The sequence below is a fragment of the Tauraco erythrolophus genome, chromosome 6 (genome assembly GCF_009769465.1).
Source record: "Tauraco erythrolophus isolate bTauEry1 chromosome 6, bTauEry1.pri, whole genome shotgun sequence".
In the NCBI taxonomy this organism is placed as follows: Eukaryota; Metazoa; Chordata; class Aves; order Musophagiformes; family Musophagidae; genus Tauraco; species Tauraco erythrolophus.
Window position 1 is genome coordinate 33,835,812 of NC_141470.1, and position 25,776 is coordinate 33,861,587.

Here is a 25,776-nt window from a genome sequence, read left to right on the forward strand (position 1 = left end):
GGATGGTTTGGCCACAAAGGTACTCCATAATTTGTAACTGAATTACGTCCAACAAATGGATTTCATTTGGAGATTGCTTACTGGCCTTTAATGGTGCTTCTTATGTTGCTAGTGACTCCTTGACTTGTCTTATCCCCTGCGTGGTGAGACAGGGGAGCCTTTAGACTTGGTTTCTTGTGCTGGGTTGAAGTGCTATGGGCTGGGGAACACCATGGCATCATGAGGTGAGTGGCAGCTGAGCACTCAGTACTCTTATTGCACATGAGTTGTAGGTCAAGAGTGGGCTACACACTTCTCCTCTGAGTTACTTTTCTAGCAATTGATCTTCATCTGCTGGGCATGTAAATGCTGCAGTTTGTTAGAGCCCCTGCTAAATACCTTCTTCAAAATGACAGAGAGACAACCCCTGCATCTCTACCAGTACTCTTCAGTGGTGAGATACTGAAGTGCGTTTGGGTAAATGTTGCATCTTCCTTTTCTCTCATGCTTCCCTTCCCCCTCTCTGTTTTGTTTGTTTCAGGTTCTCGGACTTTTTGGATCTACACAGTGGAAGTTGCATCTTGTGTATGGCGTGGTTAAGCTTGCAGCCTGTCACCTCGGCCTTCCTCCATTTTGGGCTGGTTACTTTTGTGCTGTTTTTGCATGGTTTGCAGGTGGATGCTGGCCTGACGGGAGACTCAACCAGTTCAGTACAAAACAGCTCGTGTTCAGGATCTTTTGACTGCAAGGAAGGTGTTATCCTGCCAATATGGTACCCAGAAAACCCATCCCTTGGGGACAAAATTGCCCGTGTTATCGTATACTTTGTAGCACTGATCTACATGTTCCTTGGAGTCTCCATCATTGCAGATCGTTTCATGGCATCTATAGAGGTTATTACATCGCAAGAGAAAGAAATCACAATTAAGAAACCCAATGGAGAGACCACGACGACCACCATTCGGATTTGGAATGAAACTGTTTCCAACTTGACCCTCATGGCTCTGGGCTCCTCTGCTCCTGAGATCCTTCTGTCTCTGATAGAAGTGTGCGGGCATGGATTCATAGCTGGAGACCTGGGGCCATCTACAATTGTTGGCAGCGCTGCTTTCAATATGTTTATCATCATTGCCATCTGTGTCTATGTGATCCCTGATGGGGAAACCAGAAAGATAAAACACCTGAGGGTTTTCTTTGTCACAGCTGCGTGGAGCATCTTTGCTTACATCTGGTTGTACATGATCCTTGCTGTCTTCTCTCCAGGTGTGGTTCAGGTCTGGGAAGGTCTGCTCACACTTTTCTTCTTTCCACTTTGCGTCCTTCTGGCTTGGATAGCAGATAGACGTCTGCTTTTCTATAAGTATATGCACAAAAAGTACCGTACTGACAAGCACAGGGGCATTATCATAGAATCAGAAGGTGACCACCCTAAGGGAATTGAGATGGATGGCAAGATGATGAACTCTCACTTTCTGGATGGAAACTTGGTGACTATGGAGGGGAAGGAGGTAGATGAATCTCGCAAAGAGATGATCCGGATCCTTAAGGATCTGAAGCAAAAACACCCGGAAAAGGACTTGGACCAACTGGTAGAGATGGCTAACTACTATGCCTTGTCTCATCAGCAAAAGAGCAGAGCTTTTTATCGCATTCAAGCTACCAGAATGATGACGGGAGCCGGCAATATTCTGAAGAAGCATGCAGCTGAGCAAGCCAAGAAAAGCACCAGCTTGCATGAGGTGCAGCCAGATGAACCTGAGGAATTCATCTCCAAAATTTATTTTGACCCGTGCTCCTACCAGTGTCTCGAGAACTGTGGTGCCGTTCTCCTGACAGTGGTGCGGAAAGGAGGAGACATGTCCAAGACCATCTATGTGGACTATAAAACAGAGGACGGCTCTGCCAATGCTGGTGCTGACTATGAGTTCACAGAGGGGACTGTTGTCTTGAAATCAGGGGAGACCCAGAAGGAATTCTCGGTGGGAATTATTGATGATGACATCTTTGAGGAAGATGAGCATTTCTTTGTGCGGCTCAGTAACCTCCGTGTGGTGGAGAGTGAGGAACCTCCAGAGCTCAGTAACTCTCCGTACCCAAAGGCCATGTTGGCTTCTCCTTGTGTAGCCACAGTGACTATACTGGATGATGACCATGCTGGCATCTTCACATTTGAGTGTGATGTTATACATGTCAGTGAGAGCATTGGTGTGATGGAAGTCAAAGTCCTAAGGACATCAGGTGCTCGGGGTACAGTCATAGTGCCATTTAGGACAGTAGAAGGGACAGCGAAAGGAGGTGGAGAAGACTTTGAAGACACTTACGGGGAGTTGGAGTTCAAGAATGATGAAACTGTGTAAGTACCCCATTTGTTTCTGTTCCTGGATCTAGTTCAGGTGTTTAACCCCACATTTTGTATCCATTACAGGTGAATGCTGACAAGGGACAAGCTCCTTTCTTCAGCTTTCCTTCAGTTTCCCTACTTAACCTCTTTCAGGCAAGAACCGACAGCAGGATTTAAGGGCTCAAAGCTCTTGTCTCTTCCCTCTTGGGAATAACAAAGCAAGGCTTAGAAATACTGGGGCTGGGGTGGATAGGAAGAAAATATATCATTCTCTAAGGTCCTGTACTAAAGCTGAGGGAAAGTTAAGGTACAGAGAGAGGAAAAGATGGAGCTTTTACCTGGCTGGGCAAATACGGGAAAGCCTCTTTTTGAACACCAAACATAGAGCACACAGGAGTTTATTGCAATCCCTAAATGAAAAGTTTACAACAGTTATTCCCAGGCAAGCGAGAGCTGCTCAGTAGACATGGGGCTTTATTTTCACAGGATCAACACATCGTACCTGTGTCCCTAGGCTGCCTGTGCAACTCGCAGGTCCCTGTGGCAGCTAATTCACAGCATAGGCACAGCTGCAAGCTGTTCTGCTGGACTTGTGAAATCCTTCCAGCCTTTATGTCCCTATGGTCTACTCACATTCCCCGTGTCACCTTCTCTATGATCACCCTATGTCTGTTCTTTTACTACCTGTAGTTTTCGCTCTTGTAAAATACCGTGGCAATTGGCAATAATGGTCTAAAAGTCCATATGGCTCCATGACCCAGTGTTTTCATACAGAATAAAGGAGGGAAGCAGAATAGTCTGCACCAGTCTTGTAAATTCAGCTCTTTCATGGTGTACAAAGTAGCTGATATGGAGCTAGGAAGTAATAAAGACCAGAGAAGCGATAATGTCTAATTGCTTTAAGTACCTGCTGTTAACATTAGTGGGAAATGAGAAAAATCCCTTAGCTGAGTAGGGAGAGGGAGGGGGTTGTGAACCTGGTGCTAAAGCTCCCTGGTGTTAAGTGCCTAGGTTCCTCTTGTTAACACCTAATCACTTGAGCCATCAAAGGAAGAATTGTGCAGACTTGCAACTGGCATCAGAGAAAGGAAATCTTTGTACCAAGCCTCCCAATACAGTACCCGAAAGGATGTTAATATATTAAACGCTACAGAGTAGGGATGCCCTAATTCAATAGCACCTTCTGCCTTAGCCCACTAAACCGTTTAATCCAGCTAATATCCACAGTCCTGATACTTGATTATAAGTATATGTTCTTCCTATTAAAGGAAGAGAAACTCCTGGTTGTCTGAGTTCAGCTGCTATCAGAGATGGAAGAGGATCAGCTGTCCTCATCTGGCTTTTTCAGGGAGATGGGCCATGCAGGTTAGTCTCCTTAATTGAGCCACAAGCTGATTTCTCTAGAGAAAATGAAGAAGAATGTCAGCTGTGTGGTTACAGTCACCTGTGAGACCCCAAAATAAAATGGATATAGCCAGATACTGAAGAAAGTAAGCTTCTCTTGCTTGAAAATGACCCATCAGTGAAAGACAAGAAGGTTTGAGGTACCAGAGAATAAGCCCATGAGCCGCCTTATTCCAAACTGTACTCCCTTTCTTCCAGACAACGTAAGACTTCTTTTTGTCTTTGAAAAGCATGACAAAAGGTCAGAGCATAGCCACATAGTTGCCTCACTTGGGTTGAAACAAATCATGTTCAGCAGTACCATGTATATCCTTGTGAGACAGACTCTAATGAAAATGAAGGTATGCGTAGGTTGCTTAACGCTGTGGTTTGTGACCCAGAGAAGATGCCCTAGAGCACAGATGAGACATTTGTAGTGTACCTAAAACTGTGCCCACACCTAATGCATTAACGTGACTTTCACTTCTGCATCAGAAGACTGCTAGGAACAAAGCCTGCTAGCCACAGTGGCCATGGAGACTGTGTGGCTAGCAGAGATCAATTCCTTTTGAAGCTAGAATTAGTGTGGCTGGCTCAACATAGCACTTCATCAGACTAATAAGCCTAACAAGGCAGGAGATCACATCAGCCAGCAGGCTGCCTTCATTCACTCCCAGGTTTCATTTTAAATCTCCAGGTCTTCTGGAAATGGAGTTTTGGGCTGGAAACATGTGAAGGTAGTTTTCAGTAATCAGCCTTTGGCCTTTAAATTCAGTGAACACAACTCAGCTGCTATACTTTTAAATTCAGTGAACACAAGTCAGCTCCTATACTTTGCCAGCTCTTCTTTGAGGTGCAGGTGGAAGCAGCTGTAGAAACCTAAAAGCAGTAATAGGTGAGTTTAATCTCTTCCTTCTTTTCTTGCTTTTTAAATCTGAATGCTGAAAAATAATTTTGAGGAAGTATTTAGACTGCAAACAAATTTGAGGTGATTCAGGTTTGAAGTTCAGACCCATAATGCTACTATTCCAACAAACAGTATCCAGATTGAGTCAGCCCAGTTTGGGAAGGTGGGTGGATAGAGTGTTTCAGACAGTTTTGCTGATCCCAGAGGGCAGCATGTGAGAGACTGGTCCTGGTATCACTTGTTATGAGGCTGTATGAAGACACTGGGTCACTTGATAGCCAGTGGATTGCTTGGCTGAATATTTGAGGTCCTGCCTCTTAAATGCCTTGCCACTGGGAGGGATCCACCACGAGGCACTGATATTCCCTGTGTGCTGAAGTGGGGGACTGAGGGTCGACGAAGTCTGGTGCAGAACAGACAGGAAAGCACAAGGCTTAAGATTGGCAGTAGACGATGCTAAGGACAGGGGGTCAGAAAGCAGTGAGAAGTGATGTGCTGCCCACTGCAGCCTACTGATTAGCCCCTTGCTTAGGAAAGGTGAAGCTTGGGCTCTAGTTTCTGTGCTGGTATAGGAGCTGCTTGGAGGGAGTCTTGCCTACCTCACTGCTTTAACCTTGTCATTCTCCTTGTGGAGTCACTTTGAAAAGATTTTAACTTGTGGAGGAAGGAAATGAGTTAAGTGTCTTGCAAACATGTCAGACAGTGCTGAGCTTCGCTGTGGCTGTGCAGGTATGCTAAGGCCCCACAGAACTGCAGCCACAAAGGAGTGCTGGCCGCTCTGAACTGGAGGAGAGTAAAGTTTCAGTTCACGCTCTCAGCCTGTTCTCTGACACACGAATTAAGAAAAATTGCACTTGCATTCTGCATCAGCAGGTGATCTGTAAGTAGTCTGTAGGTTGGCCTCCTTAAGCATAGCAATGGCTAGGGTAATCTGAGGGGCGCTGGGTTACACAGCATGCTTGAGGTTAAACTACAGGAGATGTGCTGCCATCTACCAAATCCCCAGGGCCAAGGATAAGCACTTTCCCTGAAAACTAAATGGAGAAGAATTCTTCATTTAGTTTATTTTATCTTGGTATGTTTATCTCAGGGTTGTCTTCAAGAGGCTTTCCCTAAAATATGTGGGACTAAAATTTGAGTTGATGCAAACATTACAGAATGAGACGGAAATGGATCCTGCCACCGGCTCTTGCTTATTGCCTCTGTGATTCTTTCTAGACTAACACAGTCAAAGTTTCCTTACTCACGTTTGGGTGGGAGCACAAGGGAAAGCAGGCTGAGATGAGGAGGCTTGAAACAATGCTGTTATTACTGAAATATGGTCCCATGCAACGTATGTGTGTGCGTGTATGGATGTGTATGGGTGTTGGATAGCTATAAATCAAGCCATATAATCTTGAATGCTGTCATCTTTTGAGAAGGGAATTGATCAGGTCTCAAATATTTGATGGTGCTGCCTGTTTTTCAATACATTTGTTATTTCTGATCTCCTGCTCCAGTGAGAGTCAGATATGACCTAAGCAGCTGGAGCAGAATCCTAGCTCTCTTGTTGACTAAAAGGAAAATCTCAAAAAATCAAGTCCAAAACTTAGATATTTTTTTTTTTTTGCGAGATGACCAAACACTTTTCTATTAAATGATTTTGTATGGAAATAAATGTTAGGTTCTTGGAGGTATGAAAATGTAGAAGAATGATTGACCCAGCTGCTTAATCATGTCCAAGCAATAAAGAAATCATTAAGAGCCCGCAGCAAAAAGTGAATTGGCTTTTAAAGGATTTTCTTTTTACATAATAAAGGGAACTCCCAGCAAGTCATTAAATTGAATTTAAGTTTTCTCTGTTTAAATTGTTTCCTCTGCTTAAAACTGTTAAAATTCATATGGAAATATGCCTAGGTCTTGCTTTAGAAAGTTTAGGAAGATACACAAGTTACCAGTGTAGCTAATTGATATGCCAGCTAGAAAATAAGGTGACAAGTTCTGTTGTGGCCATGTCACTTGCAGCAGCTGTACTGAGTTAAGGTTGAGGCCAAGAGGTCTACTTTCCTACTTGCCTTTGTTGCTGGCCGCTCAATTTCTTGCGGGACCTGAAGGCTACTAGATATGTAGCCATCTGCCCTGAGTCTGTAGTTCTCAGATGTCTGTGGCCCAGGAAGGAACCAGGTGTTGAGAGATGCTGCCGTGTTAAACTGGTATTAAAGGGCCTGCAAAGCTTCTTTGCAAAGTCAGCATGGCTGAACTTCAGTAACGTATGGAAACCTAGAGTTGCTTACCTATGTGTGTGTTAGGCAGAGCTCTCAGTAACAGAAGGGCTGTCTCCTCCATTTGAACAGAGACTGCTGGAGACAAACATATTAAGCCTGCCTCCACAGGCAGTTGAGAGGTTTGGTTTGTTTGTTTTTTACTTTAGAATTTGGGCAGGAGGTTGTGTGCAAGTTGCACATTGCCTCGCCTTGTCTGCTTCTCCCCAGATAAGCCCCAGGCTGTGGCATGCCTGGCTGTGGCTGCTCCACCTGTGAGCCTTGGGCGTGCTCAGCTCCGTGGGGCTGGTCTTCCGAAGTGCTGCCATGACACTGAACCATAGAAATCCACATGCATTTCTTCCTGTTGGAGGCTCCAGGCTTTTTCTGGCAGGGGGGCTCATGGACCTTGTGTGTATGCATGCATGTGAAGGCCAGAGCTGTGCCAGAGGTGGTCCTGTCTGGGTCAAGCTCTGCTTAGTGCTGTGCCCTAAGGCTGGTGGTTGACAACTGCCCAGGCAGCTGCCCTCTCTCGTGTGTGTCATGCCACACTTGTTTGGTGGGAAGGTCAAGGTTCTCCTCTTCCTCTCCTGTACGCTCACACTTGGACGCAGAGGTACCTGGCCCTAACACCTCGCTCGTGGTGCTGCTGTGGTGGCTGTTAGCCTTCCCCAGCAGATCTAGTGAAGGTGACAGTGGTGAATGGTGGGTGGTGGTTTTCTGTTTGAAGGATGTCATATTGACGTTTGGTGTAAATAATTGACCTTCCTTTTTGCTGTTCAGTGCTCGAGGAAACTGTCAACTTAATTTTTTAATTTGATCACCTACGCAGTCATGGTTGTGGCGTTTTGAGGGGAATGCTATTAATGATACTTAGCTTTTTTGCGTGGTGTTTCATCAGTAGATCTCATAGCACTCTGCAAAGGAGATTAAGGGCTGTTACTCCCATTTTGCAGATGGGGGTAAAAATTCAGAGACAATGACTTCCCTTCCCTCTGGATTATGCAGCAGATCAGAGGCAAGGGCAGGAGCATAACTGATCTCCCTGAACTGCTGGCCTGTGCTTTAACCAGAAGAAGGTCTGTGTACAACAAGCTTGTAGTTTCCTGTTACTCAGGACCACAGTGAATTCCTACAGATTTACTGACCTCTCCTCAGCCATCGTGAATCAGGTTGGTACAGATATAGGCAGTAGCTGCAATACCTCACTATTCCCCCAAGCTGTCAACAGTAACTGCAGTTCTGGGCGCTCATTTTCTGAAATTAAATTTTGGTCATACGACATGGTGTGCTGCATCTGCAGATCTTGTTTTATTTATATCAGCTGTGATGACTCCAATTAATGACCAAGGTCATACCAAAATGATTCTGGTAATCTAGTCTGCACTCTTGTTCAACAGCTCTCGTACATCATGCATGGATCCTAAGGCTCTGGGTTCTGAGGAGAACAGCCCTCAAAAAATGAAGGCTAAGTAGTGGAATTCTAGGCAATGAGAATTTGTTGTGTGAGGCTGGTGGTTTTCTTCTCTCAGGACATGCTGCTTTCCCATTAGAGCCTTCTTGAGATTGAACTTAAAATTTAATTGTCCAAAGTCTTCTGCAGCTTGTTTCTATCAGTGGGTAAGCTCCTTCTGGTTTTTTCTTCCTACACTTTCACATAAATTAGAAGTTCTCGAATTGGATTTTAATTCGGATTAAGGGAAAACAGTAGCAGCTGTCCTCCAGCTAAAAAAAAACGCCCTTCCCTCACTATGCTGCCAGTGGTGAAAGGCTGTTGTATTTGCTTCTTGCTGTGAAATTTTCATGTCAGTGTTCTTAACAGTATCAGTTTCTAATTCAACTAAAGTACTTTATGCTCGCACATGCTCTGGGTTTCTACTGTAGTCCTTCAATCCTAGTGAGGTCTAGGCGATGTGACCTGCAGAGGATTAGTGTAAGGTGTCAGGGGACTGTTCCTGGGGCGTATGTAAAATCAGCCTGCAGAAATGTGAGACTGTGGCACCATCCTGGGAAGAAGAGAAGCCCTGAGCTGACCTTTACCTTCCCAGATAGTCCTGTTGGCAGGTGTCAGGGGATCATACTTGCCATCTGTCCATGAGGAAGGACAAATGACATCCTGTCTCAGAGACTGTGACTTCATGTCCATCAAAGGAGACATTCGTGTGGGTTTATGTGACACCATTAAACAGGCAAGGTCTGAGACCCCCTGCTCAAAAGAGACGTGGTAGAGATCAGCTCTTCAGACCTGGTATGTGATCTGATCTAGCAGAGAAGTCCCTGGGAAGCTCATGGGCTCCCGAAGTAGGAGACCCTTGGAAGGGATGTTCTGGGAGGTATTGGAGAGGGCAGTGATATTGCTAGTTTAGAGCAAACACAGGGAAATCCACCTTGCCAAATGACACCACTAAGTTTTAGGTTTAAAAACAAACAACAGGCCGGGACTGATCCAACATAAAATAAGTCTACCATGGCTTGGGTGAGCTTTACCTCCTTTACTCATTCTGAGTCACGCATTACTGTGTGGAGCACCTTTGCAAAAGAGTGGCTTAGATATTGTGCCCTTTACGCACAGGTCATATTTGTTTTCCACTTCCTTCCTTAAGAAGGAGCAGAAGTCACAGTTTGAATGATGCAGCTTCAGGGGATAAGAAGACATGTGGGTGGCCAAGGCTTGATAGATCATATATCACTCCAAGTACAAACTGTTGTGTTTTTTTTAACCCACAGTGGGAACTTACAGCATCTTTATAATGTGTCTGTGACTTCTAACAGATTAGAGTGCTGGCAAAGTTTCCGAGTTAGATATGGGCTTATCCGTCTCTAAATGAGATGAAGAGAACAGCAGAGTCTAAAATCTCCCTAGCCAGAGGTCCTCCAGCACATTTTTGTTGTGGCTAAATAGAATCAGCTGATGGTGGTGGAAGGTGGCAGCTGTTTCAAATAAGAGATGCTTTACCTGTTGCCAGCAGTGTGGCTTGTTTATTATTTACCTCAGGGCAGGATAAAAGGTGATAAGAGAATTTGCTGTGCTAGCTGATAGGAGCACCAGGGACCAAGTTCATCCTCCATTTAGCTTCAGTGAAAACAGCAGATTTAAAGCTGGGAGGAATGTGGACTGGTACATATTTACAGCTGTCTTAGCAGATGGGCTGTTGACAGATGAGGCCCCTCAAGTCTCTGGGTGCCAGCACGTACTGCTGTGAGCGGTTCAGCTGAAGCCAGTCCTGGTGTTGAGCAAGCCCTGGCTGCTTGGCTGGTCAGGCCCTTTGTGTGGGTTGTGCTGGAAGGACAGCGAGGTGGAAGTCCAAACATCACATAGGACCACTTCTTCCTGCCAGGCTTTGCAGGACCTGGCCTTAGGAGGCCAACAGAGACATCCGCTAAGTAGCCTTGTGTGGAGCGTGGCGCAGCTGCAGAGCTGGACTGCAGCTTGTGGAAACCCTCCTCTAGATCTCACATCCCTGATAGCCTCCCCTGTGTCCTGCTGCTCTCTTTCCAGGTGCTGGTGGGGAGTCCTTCTGGGTATAAAAGGCTTGATGCTCTACCTGCTGTGAGCAAAAGCCATGGCTCTGATCTCCTGGTCATCCTGTTAGGTTGTGGAAGATCCCCTTCGGTGTTTTTAGGTGCTGAGGAGGAAAGAAGCTTTTTTCCCTCTTCCTCTGTTGGCCTCTCCAAACAGTTTCCAGGAGCAGTTGCCTCTGCCAGTGCTGAAGCTGTTGTGCTGAGTGTGTCGCAAACAGTTTATCTGCTGCTGTGCCTCTGTGGTGCTCCATGTAAAAGTATGTTGTTAAAGCCAAATGGGGTAGGAATTACCTTTTGTGCCTCTGTTTTACTTTCCGTGAGATAAGCAAGCCAAACGGGTCCTACCTTTGTGAAAATCCCCACCTAAGTGCCATGCTGCTCTGCTTTTATCCTTTAGGGGAAAAAAGCATGATAAAGCTATCAATGTTTAATGTAGATATTCTTCTCTGCTTATCTCTGTTTTACCTGTCTTCCCTCCTGGGTTGGTCTCTCCTTTACCTCATCTGCTTGAGAGTTTTGGCTTAATATCTCTATTTCCACCTCCCTTAGTAAAGACAACTGGACCACAATTCTTTTTAGGAAAGATGTGCCGGGACGAGTGTATTGACTGGGCAATACTAAAGAAGCACTGAGCACTCTGTTTTCTAAGACATCAGAAATGCTTTATTTTGGGATGGATTGCATTTGGCTTTGATAGCTCACAGTAGTTTTTCTGTAGTGGAGTTGAGAGAGAATGTGTGAATTGGCAGTTTTTCCCCCAGATGTGTCCTGTTAGCTGACACCACCAGAGGTGGGCAGAGCTGTGAATAATGCAAAAGCACAGTGAAGGGACTGTGTATGAGCAATAACTGCTTGCCTAGCAGCTGGGCTCTCAGGGTCTGATCAGCTGTATCCTGCAATACCTGAGAGCTGTGGCAGGGTGGAGCGTATCAGATGCCTGGCTACTGCTGGCGTGTGAGGCTACCGCACCGTGGAAGCGTGAGGAGCTGCATGTGCTGTATCTCAGTGGTGACCATGGTGCCTGTCCTGTAGGAAGGTCTTAATTTTCTGTAATTAGCAAGTTCTTGGCGTAACTGTCTGCCTTGCTCTTTTTGCGGTCTGACAAGTGGAGCGGTGTGAGACACAGTCTGTGGGAGTCAGAGCTCATGGCAGCTTCAGTAGGTCATTAGACTTTGTGGTGGGCAGCTGGTGCTGGCTTTCCCTTGAGGTGACAAAAAAAACCAAACCAGGCTTGGGGGCCTGATTATCCCATCCTTTGTATGGTACAGAGCAGCAAAAAAAGGCATAACAGATGTGACATCTCCTCTGGCTTGACAGTTAAGTTGTAGACAGCAGTGTTGGAGCAGGAGAGGAGAAGTGCTGGGTGGTTTCCCTGGTGCACAGCCCCTAGAGGAGGGTAAAGAGCAAAGGAGCTGTTGCTTTTGGTGCTGGGAGAGCATCAGTATACATGGACATGTGGATTTTTTTCTTCCCTGAGCTCTGTGGGGAGTAGCAGGTCCCACATGTGTCCCTGTGCAGTGCTTCTAGCTTGCAGGAGCCTGGGGAGTTGAGGTGCCGTGGTGCAGAGGTGGCTACTGGTGGTTTAGGGGTACCGGTCCTACAGGCAGGCTGTGCTGGGACAGCAGGGCAGCTGCTTTTGCTTTTTCCCTTGCACATATAGCCTGGCATGCAGCACCTCATGTGGCACTGTATCTCCTGAGCCCTCACTGGGAAGGGAGCCCAGCAGCTGCCTGGGCAGTGGGTGGCGATGGCTCCTGAGGAGGGGTTCCTCCCTTGCAGTGCAGGGCTGTCCAGGGTGGCAGGCAGGGGAGTTCCAGGCAGCTGCAAGTGTGCAGAGGAGGGACCCAGGAAACAAATACGCGGCAACGACAAACTTCACCTGAGAGCACCTCCCTTCCACTTTTGAGGGGAGGTGATGGTTGGCTTTCTTTAAGTGAATTGCTGCATAGAGTAACAGCCTGCTCCCTGGAGGGTACATCTAATGAAATTAAAGGGTATCTCTATCTTGTTCTGGGCAGTGACTGCTTCCTCAAACCACTGCCCAGAATACTTGTGAGACACCCTATAATTCAATTAGAAGTACCCTCCAGGGAGCATATAATTATATCATATCTATGAAATGTAATGACAGCCCCCTCATATCACATGGTGAGCAACTCTCTGCTGCTGCCCAGAACCTTTCACCGGTAAGGAACTAATCTGCTTAGCGCAGATTGAACTCGGCGGTGTACAGCACTTACCCAAATGCTTCTGAAGGGAATCCCTGCCAGCAGAATAAACCTGTTAGCAGCACGTGAGCATCGCGGCCCCCGTGTCCCTCTTTCCAGCCCTTGCACTGCTCTGAGTGGGGCTGCTCACCTCCACCCATGCCATCCTCTCCAACTGGTTTGGTCTCTGAAGCTTCCTGGGAATTTTGAAGGATGGGAAGTTTTCTTTAACCCTTTGAACTTGCCTTTTTGCCCCGTGTTGGATAGTGATAGCGTGTGATACAGAAGTGTGGTGAAGGGATTGAGCTCCATAATAGGCACTGTCCTACCTTCCTGCTGATATCCTGCAAAATTTTGATACAAGTTGATATGCTCTGAAGAGAGAAACAGTTGTAGTGCCTGTTGAAACGCAGCCACCTCTGGTATGAATTGCAGCATCTGAAATGGTTTAAGGCTAGAAGTGAGGAAAACTGAACTTGACCACCAAGTAGGGGACTTCTGTGGGATACTGCAATTCCAATTAACTCTCACCAGAAGCATCAGCTTAAATTAATCTGCGGAAAATCAGAGAGGGAGGACAGGGTGGGACCTTGGAGTGACTTCTCACGTGGAGGAATTTCCTTCTCCACAGTAGAAGTCCACTGGGAAATAGCATTGACTGGATGTGATCAAAGAATACCCCTAGTCCATACAGGTCTGACAACGTGCTGCTGAGACCGTACTGCTCCCAACCCTCCTGTAGTTCAGCAGCTCCCAGAAGGTTCATCCACCTACACGAATAATTAAACCCATCTACCTGTCACAAGATTGTAGTTGCTGTGAGTACTGTTGTGTTGCTGGCTTTCAGCACCAAGGTGTCTCTTTGCCTTCAAATACTGGAGCTCTGAGTGAGGTGGACGCCTCTGGAATACAAGATGGAAGTGGGAAGGGACCTTTGGGAGATGACGGAGGCAGGCAGTGAGTGAGGTTCGCTCCCATTAGGAGGCAGGAGAATGTTGTGCTGACCTTGAAGGCAATGGATCTGAGTCCCGATGCGTGTCCTTGACTGGTGTTTTGAGAGTGAATCACCAAAGGTGGAGCAGAGGTGTGTTTAGATGGCATTGTTCTTTCTTTGAGGACAATTACATGGGGAATTGATGTCCAGCGCTTGAAGGACATCAGTTGTGAATTGCAAAGTACTCTGGAGAAAGGCAAATAGAGAACAAGGTGGTTGTAATGAGAAAAAGAAATGAATACGAGTATTTGCTGAGAACCACGGGGCCTTGGTCTTCTCCCCTAACATGGGGCTGGGCCTTGGTTTCTTGTTGTGAGGCCAGTACTTCAACCAGGACTTTAGTCAGTGGGGATGTCTTGGAAGTGGGTTGAAATGTATCTCCTAGTTCCCCGTCCACTAACTAGTAGAAGAAACTTTCGACCTTGCTGACGCAAGCCAAGGGAAGGAGGAACCATCTTCTGCTTCCTGCTCTTTACCCTCTTTTGTCCCTCCCTCAAAAAAAAGCCATAGCACCTTGAAGCCTACCTCCTCCTGCTAACTATTTCTGGTCAATGCTACAGGTCACACTGGGAAGCCATATGATGTTTTCCAGGCAACATTGCCTTTAACTGAGTGTGACTTGGAGCAAAGAGAGAAGCAGTATTCTACCCCATGCACATCTTCTCCTTCCTTCTTGGCATCTAGGTATCTGCAGTGACGATCCCCAGCTCCAAACATTGCAGCAAAGCAAGAGATTTGGCATGAAAGAAAATGTTGAACCACTGGTGACTCAAGCACCATATCTTTGTCTAGAATGAGAGAGAGGCATGGGCAAGCAACTGTGGCAAGCTCTTCCCTGCCTGTATTAGGGTTGTGTTTTCACCACAGCTCTGGAGTAACTCGCTGCTCATCTGCATTTGCACAAGGAAATTATTGTAGAGTAACACCTTGGTTTTCTGTTCCTGGGGAAACTCCTTTTACCAGCTGGTTTGTGCTTCACTTGGCCTTAGAAACAGTTACGTGCTTTTTCTGTAACAAGGTGGTGGGACAGTAGTGTGCCCAAGGTTATCTGACCTCCTGTAGACAGAGCGTGGAGAGTGTCTGAGGAGTATCGAGGTAGTATTATTTGGTTACCTCAGACAGTTTCTTGTATAAGTTAAAGGTATTTTGGGTTTATGTCTCCTTTTGCATGGAGGGATCCCAAATTGCTCCAACAGATTGGGCAGGAGGATCATTTTATCTACCAAGCAAAAGCCAGTGGCTGCAGGCATACTGTGTTTGGCAGCCTGCAGTGGTGGTACCATAGGGCAGGGGGTGATAAGGGCAAGGGGCTGCCCAAGTCGGGCAGGTTTGGGCCTGGCATGGTCAACAGCAGTGTGCCTGTCCCACAAGGAAGGGTGTGCCGCTTTTGGGGAGCATGCGGTGACTGAGGTGTGAGGGTCTAGGCTTCCTTCAGTGCTGGACAGGTGATGAGAGAGAGTTGGTGTGGTGTTTGATTGAAAACAGGCTCTTGAGAGTTGAATGGTCAGCCTGGCTGGAATGCAGGGACTCAAAAGGCATGTTTGCTTCAGCAAAAGCACCCCTGCCAAGTAGCACCAGGTGCTGGTGACAAAGCCTCCCTGGGGTGGCCTGTCCAGGATCGTCTCAGAGATGCTTTATTTGCTGTGCCCAGATAAGGCACATCAGTCCTCTTTGGGAACAGGGATAGGTTGGTGGGCTTTACGTCATGAGGCAGCACTGCTACCCCCAGCTCCCGCAGCACTCTCCAAGGAGCCCACTGCATCTGAATGTCAGCTATTGCTGTGAGGCTGCTGCAGGGATGTGGTTCCTCACCAGAGCCCTGCCATTTAAAGCGTCAGCCCCTCAGCAGCAGTGGAAATACTCATTCTACCTGTTTGCAACAGCTGGGCACACCGTCCCCTCCCTCTGTCATACGCACACCACGTATGCTGTGGGCAGGATGAGGAAGGTGGTAGTGCCACTGTTTCCTCCTCTGCTCATGCTGCCCATGCTGTCTGCTCTAAGGACCTGCTCCCAAACCCTGGTGAGTACCTTTGTGATTTGTGGAGACTGAAGTACTGTCCACGAAGGTGGCAGGGCCTCCCTCACAGCCTGCTCCTTAGCTGACGCTGGGGCATGTGACGTGGGTACATGCCCATCTCAACCTGTGCAATAAGCCCTTGCTCACCCAAGCCTCTCTCCAGGGACTGTTAGGGTCCCTTAGCAGCTTTAAATAGCTTTTAGCCTTGACCAGCCTGAGAACCTACAAGGAAAAACTTTTTTTTACAGTGGAGGATAACCAACTTAGAGTGGATATATGTTAGACTGTGCTATTTCTAGGTGCAGAAAGGTGACTAGGAACAGTCAGCATGAGTTTACCATAGCAGATCATGCCTGACTAACCTGATTGCTTTCTGTGATGAGATGCCTGAGTTAGTGACCATGGAGAGAGCAGTGGGTGTCATTTACCTTGGCTTTTGGTTTTTGATATGTTCTCCCATAGCATCATTATAGCCAGGCTGGGGAGATACGGCCTTGATAGGTGACTACAAGATGGATTAAAAAGCTGTTGGATCTGTCAGGGTGAAAAGGTAGCGGTCAGTCCTTTAATGTTTAATGGGTAGCCAGTTCCTAGTCACAACCTTGAGGAGTCAACGTAAGGCCTGAACAGTTCAGCATCTCCATCCATGCCAGGGATGACAGGGTGACATGCAGCCCTGCCCCAGTGAGCCCATGGGGACAGTGGTCCAAGGGGAAGGTTGGTATGCTGGAGTGTGGGTTGCTGGTTGGAGGGGTCTCAGTGTGCAGCAGAAATGGGCAGATGGAGGCCTCAGGAAGCTCTGCAAGAGAAATGCAGGTCTGTTGCCTGGGATGGGGTCAGCTGCTGCCCTGGTGTGAGCCAAGGGCCAGCTGGCTGGGAGTGGCTCTGCAGGGAAGGAGCTGTGCTGCAGGTGAAAACTGTTTGGATCGTGCTGTTTAAACTAAATCAGGATTGAAGGGGTGCATTGATTTATCAGCAATGTATAATTAACCAGCAATCAGTGAACTATATAACGAGGATCAATATCAGCAACACAGTGGAGAAACCACAGTGCTGGACACTTAAGCGATGCTGATGTTCAGCTACAATTTTCTAAGTGCCCTCTGTAACTGATCCCCAGAAGTTATGCTCACGTTCACAGTTGTGTCCCCCTGGTGTTCCTGTCTCCATGGCTGTTGCTGCCCAGGGTGGGCCCCCTGAGACCCCATGAACCTGGCAGTCTCTGTGGACGTGAGACAGCAGTGTAGCATGTCTTAAGTCACTGCTACTGACTTGGGATTTTGCAGGCAGTGGCAGAGGTTTATTCCCTGTAAAAGATGAAAGTAGCTCTGGCCCTCACTGGGATGTCAAGGGAAGGTCTCCCCAGGCTGCCCACCTTTTCCCCTACTCCGAGGGATGTCCAGGCAGAGCTGATGAGCTAGAATTTCCCACTCGGTGTCCATTTTATGCCTTTTTGTCATCTGAAATAGGTGAGTGCTCTTAGATGCTGACCAGCTGAGGTGTTGGTTACTAGACATGCAGCAGAGCTCCCAGTGAGAGCATAGCCCTGTTACAGTTTATATCTCAGTCCCTCAAGTGTCCTCTTTGCTGAACACCCGGGCGGCGTTGGAGGATGTCCCTTGGCATGATGGCTGTGTGATATGTACTCACTGTGAGTTGTGGATTCTCCATCTGCACAGCTGTACACAGATGTTGTTGGCTGCTGGAAATGGCTGAGGACATGCAGCAACATGCTCTCTTGGTGATCTATCTGACCCTCGAGAGGTATTTCTAAATTTTAAGAGGCCAGTGCCGAGGTTGTGGGGGCAGAAACAAACGCCACTGGGCTATGCTGTCATGTGAAACTGGCTGGGGCCCAGCGGTGATGCTCTCAGAGCAGGCTTCTCTTCCAGACACTGGCATTGTAGTAGATTTGGCAGAAAGGGAGAAAAAGCAGGAAAAACATTCTGGAAATAATAGTAAAAAAAAAAATACTAATGATAAGGAGGGGAGGAGCACCATCTCCTTGAGATCTCAGATATCATGTATTTTGTGTGTAGTAACACAACAGCCAGCCTGGTTGTCTTTCAACCCTGATGTCTAGTTGAATTTCTTCTTTTTTTTCTGTTTAACATTCAATTTTAAATAGCGTAGTCCTCTGAGGGCCTGAGCTCAAGCCTCTTACATGTGACAGAAAAACTCCTGCACTTAGAGTGAATGGAGGGAGTTGCAGTAACCATCTCTTTGTTGGTATTTGCTATTTTGTTGGCTAAGTTACTTCCATGTCATTTGGACTTGATCATGTCAGTTGGAAGAGCAGAAGCCATGCAGTCATGACAGCTTGCTTATAGTTTCCCTTCTCAGGCAGTCCGGGTGTCTCTAGATGGTCATGTGCCATGAGGACATATCAGTAAATAGCCACGAAATTGGGCTATTTACATGAGATTTTAATCAAGGTCTGCCAGGACTGGAGTCCAAGTAAGCACTGAAATATTAAGTCCTCTATGGAATGGAAGGACTTTGTTCTCCTAGCTGAGAGAGTGTGAAGCTTTCACAGGCCCAGGAGATGAACATGTGAGAGAATTTTTGGGAACCTCAGGTTTTTTTGATGGTGTTTCTTTGTGAAAAGTAGAATAAAATGGCAGCTTAGACCCTTTTAGCTGCATGGCATCTTTATTTCTTGTAGTAAGTTGGAGGTACAATAGGAAGCAATGAGAAGATGCAGTAAACAGTAACCCCTACCACTAGGGGCCTTTCCTGCAGTTGTTCCTGCTCTCCCTGGGTTTCAGCAGGAGCAGGAATTTGGCTCTTCCATTGGCTTTCTTGGCCTGGATAGAGATGGGATGTTTTCTTGCGAGTCTTACAACTGTGGCTACGTACTTCAGTCATCAGAGAGGTTAAATCTCAGTGATCAGGGTTGGAAATGTGACATCAGAGATTAGATCTAGAATCCCATTTTGCTGGTGTGCTGATAACAGGATCTTATCAGCCTGCCACTCTCATTTGATTACTAACACTGCTACTGCAGAAACTGAGAGGGAGAGATGGGAAGTAGCTATTGATTGGCAATCAATAGGGACGGAGGTGCTTTCATCAGGCCCAGGGAAGGTGGCACATTCACCTGCTAATTGCAGCCTGCAAATCCCAGAGGGGATGCTCTGGGTGCTGGATATTGGCATAGCAGCTTGTTGTGCTATCAGAGCAGTGCTAGAAGAGATCAATCTTGAAATTTGTGCTCTTGGCACTGGCCCTGTGTAAGCTGTGCCATCCTGTGACAGAGCCACCCACGCTCCAGCCTAAGGTTAGCAGCATTGACAGAATTCATCAAACATGCCCTGGGAGGATGGAGAACAACTGGATATTGTACAGTGAGGCTGACCGCCCTCACTGTTTGAATACTGATTCTTCATTAAACAATAGGGGTTTGTGCAGCTGGGAACAGGACCAAGCCTCCATTTTTCTTGAAAGAAGTCAGATGGAGTTTCATATTCTTTTTTCTCTTTCTTTTTCACTGTGTATACTCTTATATGTGTCTTATCTCCTCTCCTTCTCCAGCCCTCCTTCATTTCTCAGTTTTTATGTGTGTTTGCCTCCCACTGCATGTCTGCTTCATGTGTTGTAGAAGTCCTTGGAGAAAGGAGCCAAGATTGGCAAGTAATGCAAATATAAGAAAAGCTGAGGAACATCATACATAATTTTGATGTCACCTCTGGTAAGGGAGTTTTAGGAGATTAGAAGGGGCAGTCTCTTGTACAGCCCCTTGTATTCAGCGTGCCATGGTGGATACAGACTGGGGTGTAGATGGTCCCTAAGTTCATGGTGACTGGTAGTCAGAATACAGAGGGGAGACCATTGCATTCCCTTCTGCTCTCTCCTGAATTAGACTTGATGCTGGACAGGGCCAAACTACCTTCTGCCATTGCTAGTTAGCTGTGCAGAGCACGGAGTGCTGCACCCTGATGCAGGATCATTAGTGGCAAATTGAGACATTGCTGAGCCCGGTTAAATAGTGTTTAATGCTCAGTACACATAAGCAGGACAGACATTTGATGGCACTTTTGGCATCGGGCGGGGAACATAGCTTTGTTCTGCACTAGTGGATGCTGAACGGTGTTCAGTCGTGAGAATCACACGAAGTGGAGACTTTTGGACATGGCTAATTTCCAATATAGATATTAATGAGTACCATGTGTTACAGCCCTTCCTGCTTTGCTGCTCCTTAGCCTTCCTTTCCACTATTAGGATCATGTGGTTTTTTTCCCTGTAGTAAACCATGTGGAGTTGAGCATGGCTACGCTGTGCCCCAGTGACCTATGCCTGCCCAGGCTACCTGAAGCAGGAACTGGGGCAGGATGCTTGCTGATGGGAACTGCTGGGGTGCACCTCTGGCCTGTGGCCTCCTGAGCGTAGCTACCTGGGATGAGAATGCAGCATGTCCAATAGAGGGTGTTTTTGTGCAAAAATCCTTCCCTTCCCTGGGATGGAGGAGCCACCTTTCTTCTCTTACATTCCCCATTTAAACCCAAGAGAGGCTATTTTAAAAGATCTTGTTAAGAGAATGTTCCGTTTGCGTGATTAAGTCCTAGAAGTCAATAATGCCAAGCAGAACATTAATTCTGCCCCCAGCGTGTATAGTTATAAAATGATATTTAATTACACAATTACAAACTCTTTATCTGATAGTCAGATGTACTCTTGGAGTCTTCTACATGCAGAGCTTAACATGTGAAACATCTTGTCGGATTTTTGCAGTCTGCTGTGCTCTCACCAATTTAATTATCTTGATCCTGCCGCGTGCAACTGAATTGACCTATACCTAATTCTCTCTTAATTTTTACTGAGCCGCTGGTGTACATCTGAAGATGCTCCCTTTGAATAGAGTTACACTGATGTAAACCAGGCAAAATAAGATAAGGAGTTTGTCCCTCGTGTAGGAGTTGTCAGCCCTTCTCAAGTTTTGGCACCTTCAAAATATTCTGGGGGGATGTATGAGCCCCTTTATCTGACTTTGGTTTATAGTGTATAGCGATCTTGTTCTTTGCAGTAACCTTTCGTGAATCCCTCAGGAGCAGTCTGCAGTTTGCCATCAAAATGGCAGGCTGAAAGCTACTGCTCTAAGCCTTTTAGGCAAAAATTCCCTTCCGAGTCAGTGGCTGTGTATTATGCCATTCATTGTCCATTAGCACTCCGCTTTGGAGGGTGAAACAGTTAACTTTGGAGCTATTTTAGCTGAAAAACTTAGGTGGCCTAAATGTGCCTGTAGCAGTTCTCTCTTATTATGTGCTATTATATTTAATTTCTAGTATGTTGTATAAGAGCAGTGCACTAAACTTGTTTCTCATAAATGACTCTGAGAAGTTCTGTCTGTAATACATAGAAATTTGCTGTACTGAGAGGTATTGCACTTACTGATATAATGTGGCTTTGTGATATTTAAATACTGAGATATGGTTATGTCATTGTCTGCTCTATGTAAAGAAAGAATTACATTTGGGTAAACATCTCTGTCATGCCATGGGGCAAAATTAATTCTGCCATCATAGTGTTCTCCTTGTTATTGCCCCTTAATTTGCTTGATGTAGTACATGTGTCAGAACACTGCTGAGCTAAGACCACAGGCTTAAGTATCACTTTCTGTAGCAAAACCAAATCGTGCTTTTTAGTGGGAGTCTTCTTAAATTTATTTTTTTTCAAATGGCCAAGTGCAGACATCTTTCTCTAGATTTACTATTGCAGTCAAGAAACAAGCACTTACCTTAGTGCAACAAAATAATAAAATAACATCCAAATGATAGTGATAAGCTGGCATGTAGAAATGTTCTTAGCTGGCCGGAGCTGGTGAGGGTAGAACACTGCCACAGTGGTTCATAGCTGTTTAAACACCGTGTAGCTATGTCGGTAACAACTGTATGTTTGGAGGGACTGAGTCCAGGCTATGGCCATGCTGCTCTCCAGGAAGCTCTTGGTAGCTTTGGCTTCTGCCGTGAGGATGGACATGAAGTTTCTGGTAGTTGTTACAATATTTGGGTCTTAGTATAGAGATGAAGATACGCCCAGAAACCATGGAGAAACTTGAAGGAATGAAACTGGAGTGCAGTGCCACTGATGTCTAGGTCAGTGGTCATGTACTGAACATAGACTCAGTTCTCCCAAAACCACTTTGGGCCAGTTGTATTTTTATTGACTGAGGGATTGTCTGCAGACATTAAAGTCTGTTAAATCCTTGTGTGGATGATCTCATTCCTAGGGCCTCACTCTAGCCTGATTGCCTTTGCAGGAAGATTAAGCTGAACTGAGGTCATGTTACTTCAGAGCGTGAGTGTCCACACAGGGCTTTCTCATGCCTTAACTTCCCACTCCTGATTAATTCGGCTTAATTTTCTGGAGCGACCTCGGGCAGATGAGCCCTTCCCAGTTGCTGGATTGCAGTTTTCTTACCTGATGCCTGAAGCATGTGTCCTTCCTCCTGCTAAGCAGTAAGTCTACAGTCCTCAAAGAACCTGGCAAGGGCCACTTGGAACCACTGTCTGGGACTGCGCCATCATACGAGAGCACCCAGGAGAAGCCCTGAGCTCTGGTGATGGGGGAGCCCCTCGGCAGTTCTTGTGTGGAGCACCCAGTACAGGCACAGCGAGGATTTCAGCCTGACGCAGGTCTGCTGTGTTGCATTCCCGGCAGCTGCTGGGGCAAAATCCACCTTTAATGGCAAAAAGGAAATCAGACATTTATTATATCTCCATTCCTCATAACTAAGTAGACTAGGGTTAGATAAGATATAATTTCTGTTGGGATTTTTTTCCCAACAGTGATACAGTTGAGCATCTTTTCCCATTTTGGCCATGCTTAATGGCCTTATATGATGAACTCTTGCAGCTCTAAGGGACGTAGTTTAGGAAGTGGCTCTGCTCAGTGTCTACGTTTAGCCTGTATCTAAGCCTAAACAATAGCTAGCTGTTCTGTTACCCCATGACTCCTCCCCATTTGAGGACAGGAATCAGGAAAAGGAAGAAAGACTCATGGGTTGAGGTAAGAACTATTTAATAATTGAAATTAAATGGAAAACTATAATGCTAATAATAATATATACAGATGAGTGATATATGGTGCACCTGCTCACTGCTCCTTGACCAATGTCCAGCTTGTTCCCAGCCGGTGATTCCAGAGCAGGAAAGTCACAAAACAGCCATCTCAGAAGAGAGAGAGCAGACTTCAGGAGCAGAATGGCAAGTGACACCCTCCAGGGACAGAGACCATTGAGGAAGAGAGTGAACAGAGAAAAAGAGGGCCTGTCTCCAACAAACTTACCAATATATAGTGAGCGTGATGTTGCATGGTATGGAATACCCATTTGCCAATTTAGGTGTCAGTTGCCCTAGTCACACTCCCCCCAGGTTCCTGGACATTAGCGAAATGTTAGCAAAACTCGTTAGCAAAAACAAGTTGAAAAGTCCTTGAGCACTACAGATATCTTCATACCACAGCTGGCTACAAACTAAAACACAGTGTCTTATCAACTTGACTTTCACTGAATTGTGTGCTGCAGCCTTCTTAAAAATGGAGCTTAGCTTTTCTAAACAGAATGTTGATTTTATGATTCTATCACAGGGAAATTGGGGCACTCGGTTACTAGCAGTCCTTGTGGCAAAACAGCAATGAAAGGCCATGTGAGGGGGTACCTAGTCCACCCCTGGACCAAGGTTCCTGATTTATCATAAAGGCTGTATAGTGGTGCTTTGACTGGCCAAACTTGGTGAGCTGGGGGCACTCACAGGGCGGCTAAGGCAACTGCAAGCAGGAAAATCTGTTTAAACCTGTTGCTAACATGCCTGTGGCTACTGCACAGCTTCCTGGCTGATTCCCTTTTCCAGCCATTGCTTTGTCACACATTAGATGGGGAAACTGGCTGCTTCTCCTGGACCTGCCTCCGGTTTGCTGTGCAGCTGTGGGGAGGCCACATCAGTGCTCCATGCCTCAGTTTCCTCATATGCAAAATGGAAGTAATATAGCAGCCCATTACCTTTTCTAGTGGTGCGTTGTCATGGAAAGTCTCTTGCCCTGGGTCTTGTCCCCGGTCACTGCTTCTTGCACTGCTCTGCTCCAGGGACGCCCAGAACAGAGCACCTCTGCCCTAATAGGGGACATAGAGTGATTTTGAAAAAGGCTGAAACCAAGTCATAGAATCATAGAATGGTTAGGGTTGGAAGGGACCTTAAAGATCATCTAGTTCCAACCCCCCTGCCATAGGCAGAGAAATCCTCTGCTACACCAGGTTGCCCAAAGCCTCATCTAACCTGGCCTTGAACACTTCCAGGGATGGGGCATCCACAACTTGTCTGGACAACCTGTTCCACTGCCTCACCACCCTCAATGTAAAAAAATTCTTCCTTATATCTAATCTAAATCTCCCCTCTTTCAGTTTAAATCCATTGCCCCTTGTCCTATCACTACACGCCCTTGTAAAAAGTCCCTCTCCAGCTTTCTCATAAGTGCCCTTTAGGTACTAGAAGGCTGCTAGAAGATGTCCTTGGAGCCTTCTCCTCCAGACTGAACAGCCCCAACACTCTCAGCCTGTCTTCATAGCAGAGGTGTTCCAGCCCTCGGATCATCTTTGTGGCCCTCCTCTGGACCCACTCCTGCAGCTCCATGTCCTCCTTGTGCTGGGGACTCCACAGCTGAATGCAGTATTCCAGGCGGGGTCTCACAAGAGCAGAGTAGAGAGGCAGAATCACCTCCCTCGACCTGCTGGCCACGCTTCTTTTGATGCAGCCCAGGATACGGTTGGCTTTTTGGGCTGCCAGCAAACATTGCCAGCTCATGTTGAGCTTCTCATCCACCAGCACTCCCAAGTCCTTTTCCTCAGGGCTGTTCTCAATCCATTCTCTGCCCAGCCTGTACTTGTGCTTGGCATTGCCCCGACCCACGTGCAGGACCTTGCACTTGGCCTTGTTGAACTTCATTAGGTTCTCACAGGTGCACCTCTGAAGCCTGTCAAGGTCCCTCTGGATGGCATCCCTTCCCTCCAGCGTGTCCACAACACCGCACAACTTAGTGTCATCTGCAAACTTGCTGAGGGTGCACTCAATCCCACTGTCCATGTCTCCAACGAAAATGTTAAATAGCACTGGTCCCAGTACTGACCACTGCTTTACCAGCCTGCCCAGCTGCAGATAGGGATGAAGCTGAAGGCATTTGTCCTGCATTCAGTGCTGGTATGGCTGGGTACTGGCTTCAGCAGAGCTCCGTGTAGGATCAGATCCTTATACATATCCAACAGCACAGGCTGAGAGCAGGGGAATGCAGAATCCAAAACTCATGTAAGGCAGGACATCTTCAGTGTCATGGTCCATGCAGGACTGAGCATCTCTTCCTTCTGGGAACCAAATAGGGGTTTTCTTAAGTGCATTCAGCAAACTACATGTGAGCTCACAGCTTAACATATTTCAACAGTAATGCAGAAAACTATCACCTGACATTGGACTAAATGATGTGAAGTCACCTGCTGCATTACACCTCTGGGCCTAATGTATTTATTTATATGTTAAGCATAGAAGGACATTTGCTTTCAGATCGAAGGAAAGATCTTTTAAATTTTACTGTCAGGGTATTGCCAGCTTAGCAATCTGTTTTGTATTTCTTAAAGAAAAAAAGTGTTTGAGCAACTATCTAAATGTTCCTCCCTGTGTTATAACTGCATGTGATTAAAACAGGTCGTTTTTGAAATCTAAGTTACTTCTCATTGCTTGCATGTCATATTGCTACTGGTAGGACCTATACTTTCCTCCGTTTCCTGATACAGATACTACCTAGCTGGAACATGTCCACAGGCATGAGGCATCTCTTGATAACTGGAGTAAAGTTAATAGGCTTGTTCAGAGAGATAAGGGGAGAAGAATAGTCTTTTCTTCAGATGGAGGCTTGATCAATAGGAGCATTTCTTTGCTAAAGGACCGTATTTGTGCTTGGTTTAAAACATACAGCTGGACAGAGTAAGGAGAGACTAATGTGGCAGCTCAAAGCCTGGTGGAAATACCTGTAGGGTTTGGTATGAATTCTCCCTCAGCAGAGAGGGGTCCGGCTCCTTCCTGCCAGAGAAGGCACATCCTCTGAGATCTGCCCCTTCACCATCAGGTACTGGTGCTGGAGGAGTGGTGGGGAATGGTGCCGTGGCTCCTCCAGGCTTGACAGTGGGCTTTTCCCACTAGAA

At 46.5% G+C, this 25,776-nt stretch overlaps 1 protein-coding gene across 9 annotated transcripts in view; it reads left to right on the forward strand.

Moving 5' to 3' along the window:
• The first annotated feature begins 566 nt into the window (after positions 1-566).
• The window catches only part of SLC8A3 (solute carrier family 8 member A3), a 101,731-nt gene continuing 76,521 nt past the window's right edge, over positions 567-25,776 (forward strand). For 6 of the 9 annotated variants that reach the window (XM_086613074.1, XM_086613072.1, XM_086613075.1 and 3 more), the window contains exon 1: positions 567-2,332. In XM_086613074.1, coding sequence (XP_086469200.1) covers positions 567-2,332 — 1,766 coding nt within the window. The remainder of the gene's footprint in view (positions 2,333-25,776) is intronic. The other 3 variants (XM_086613079.1, XM_086613080.1, XM_086613081.1) reach the window with 2 other exon arrangements.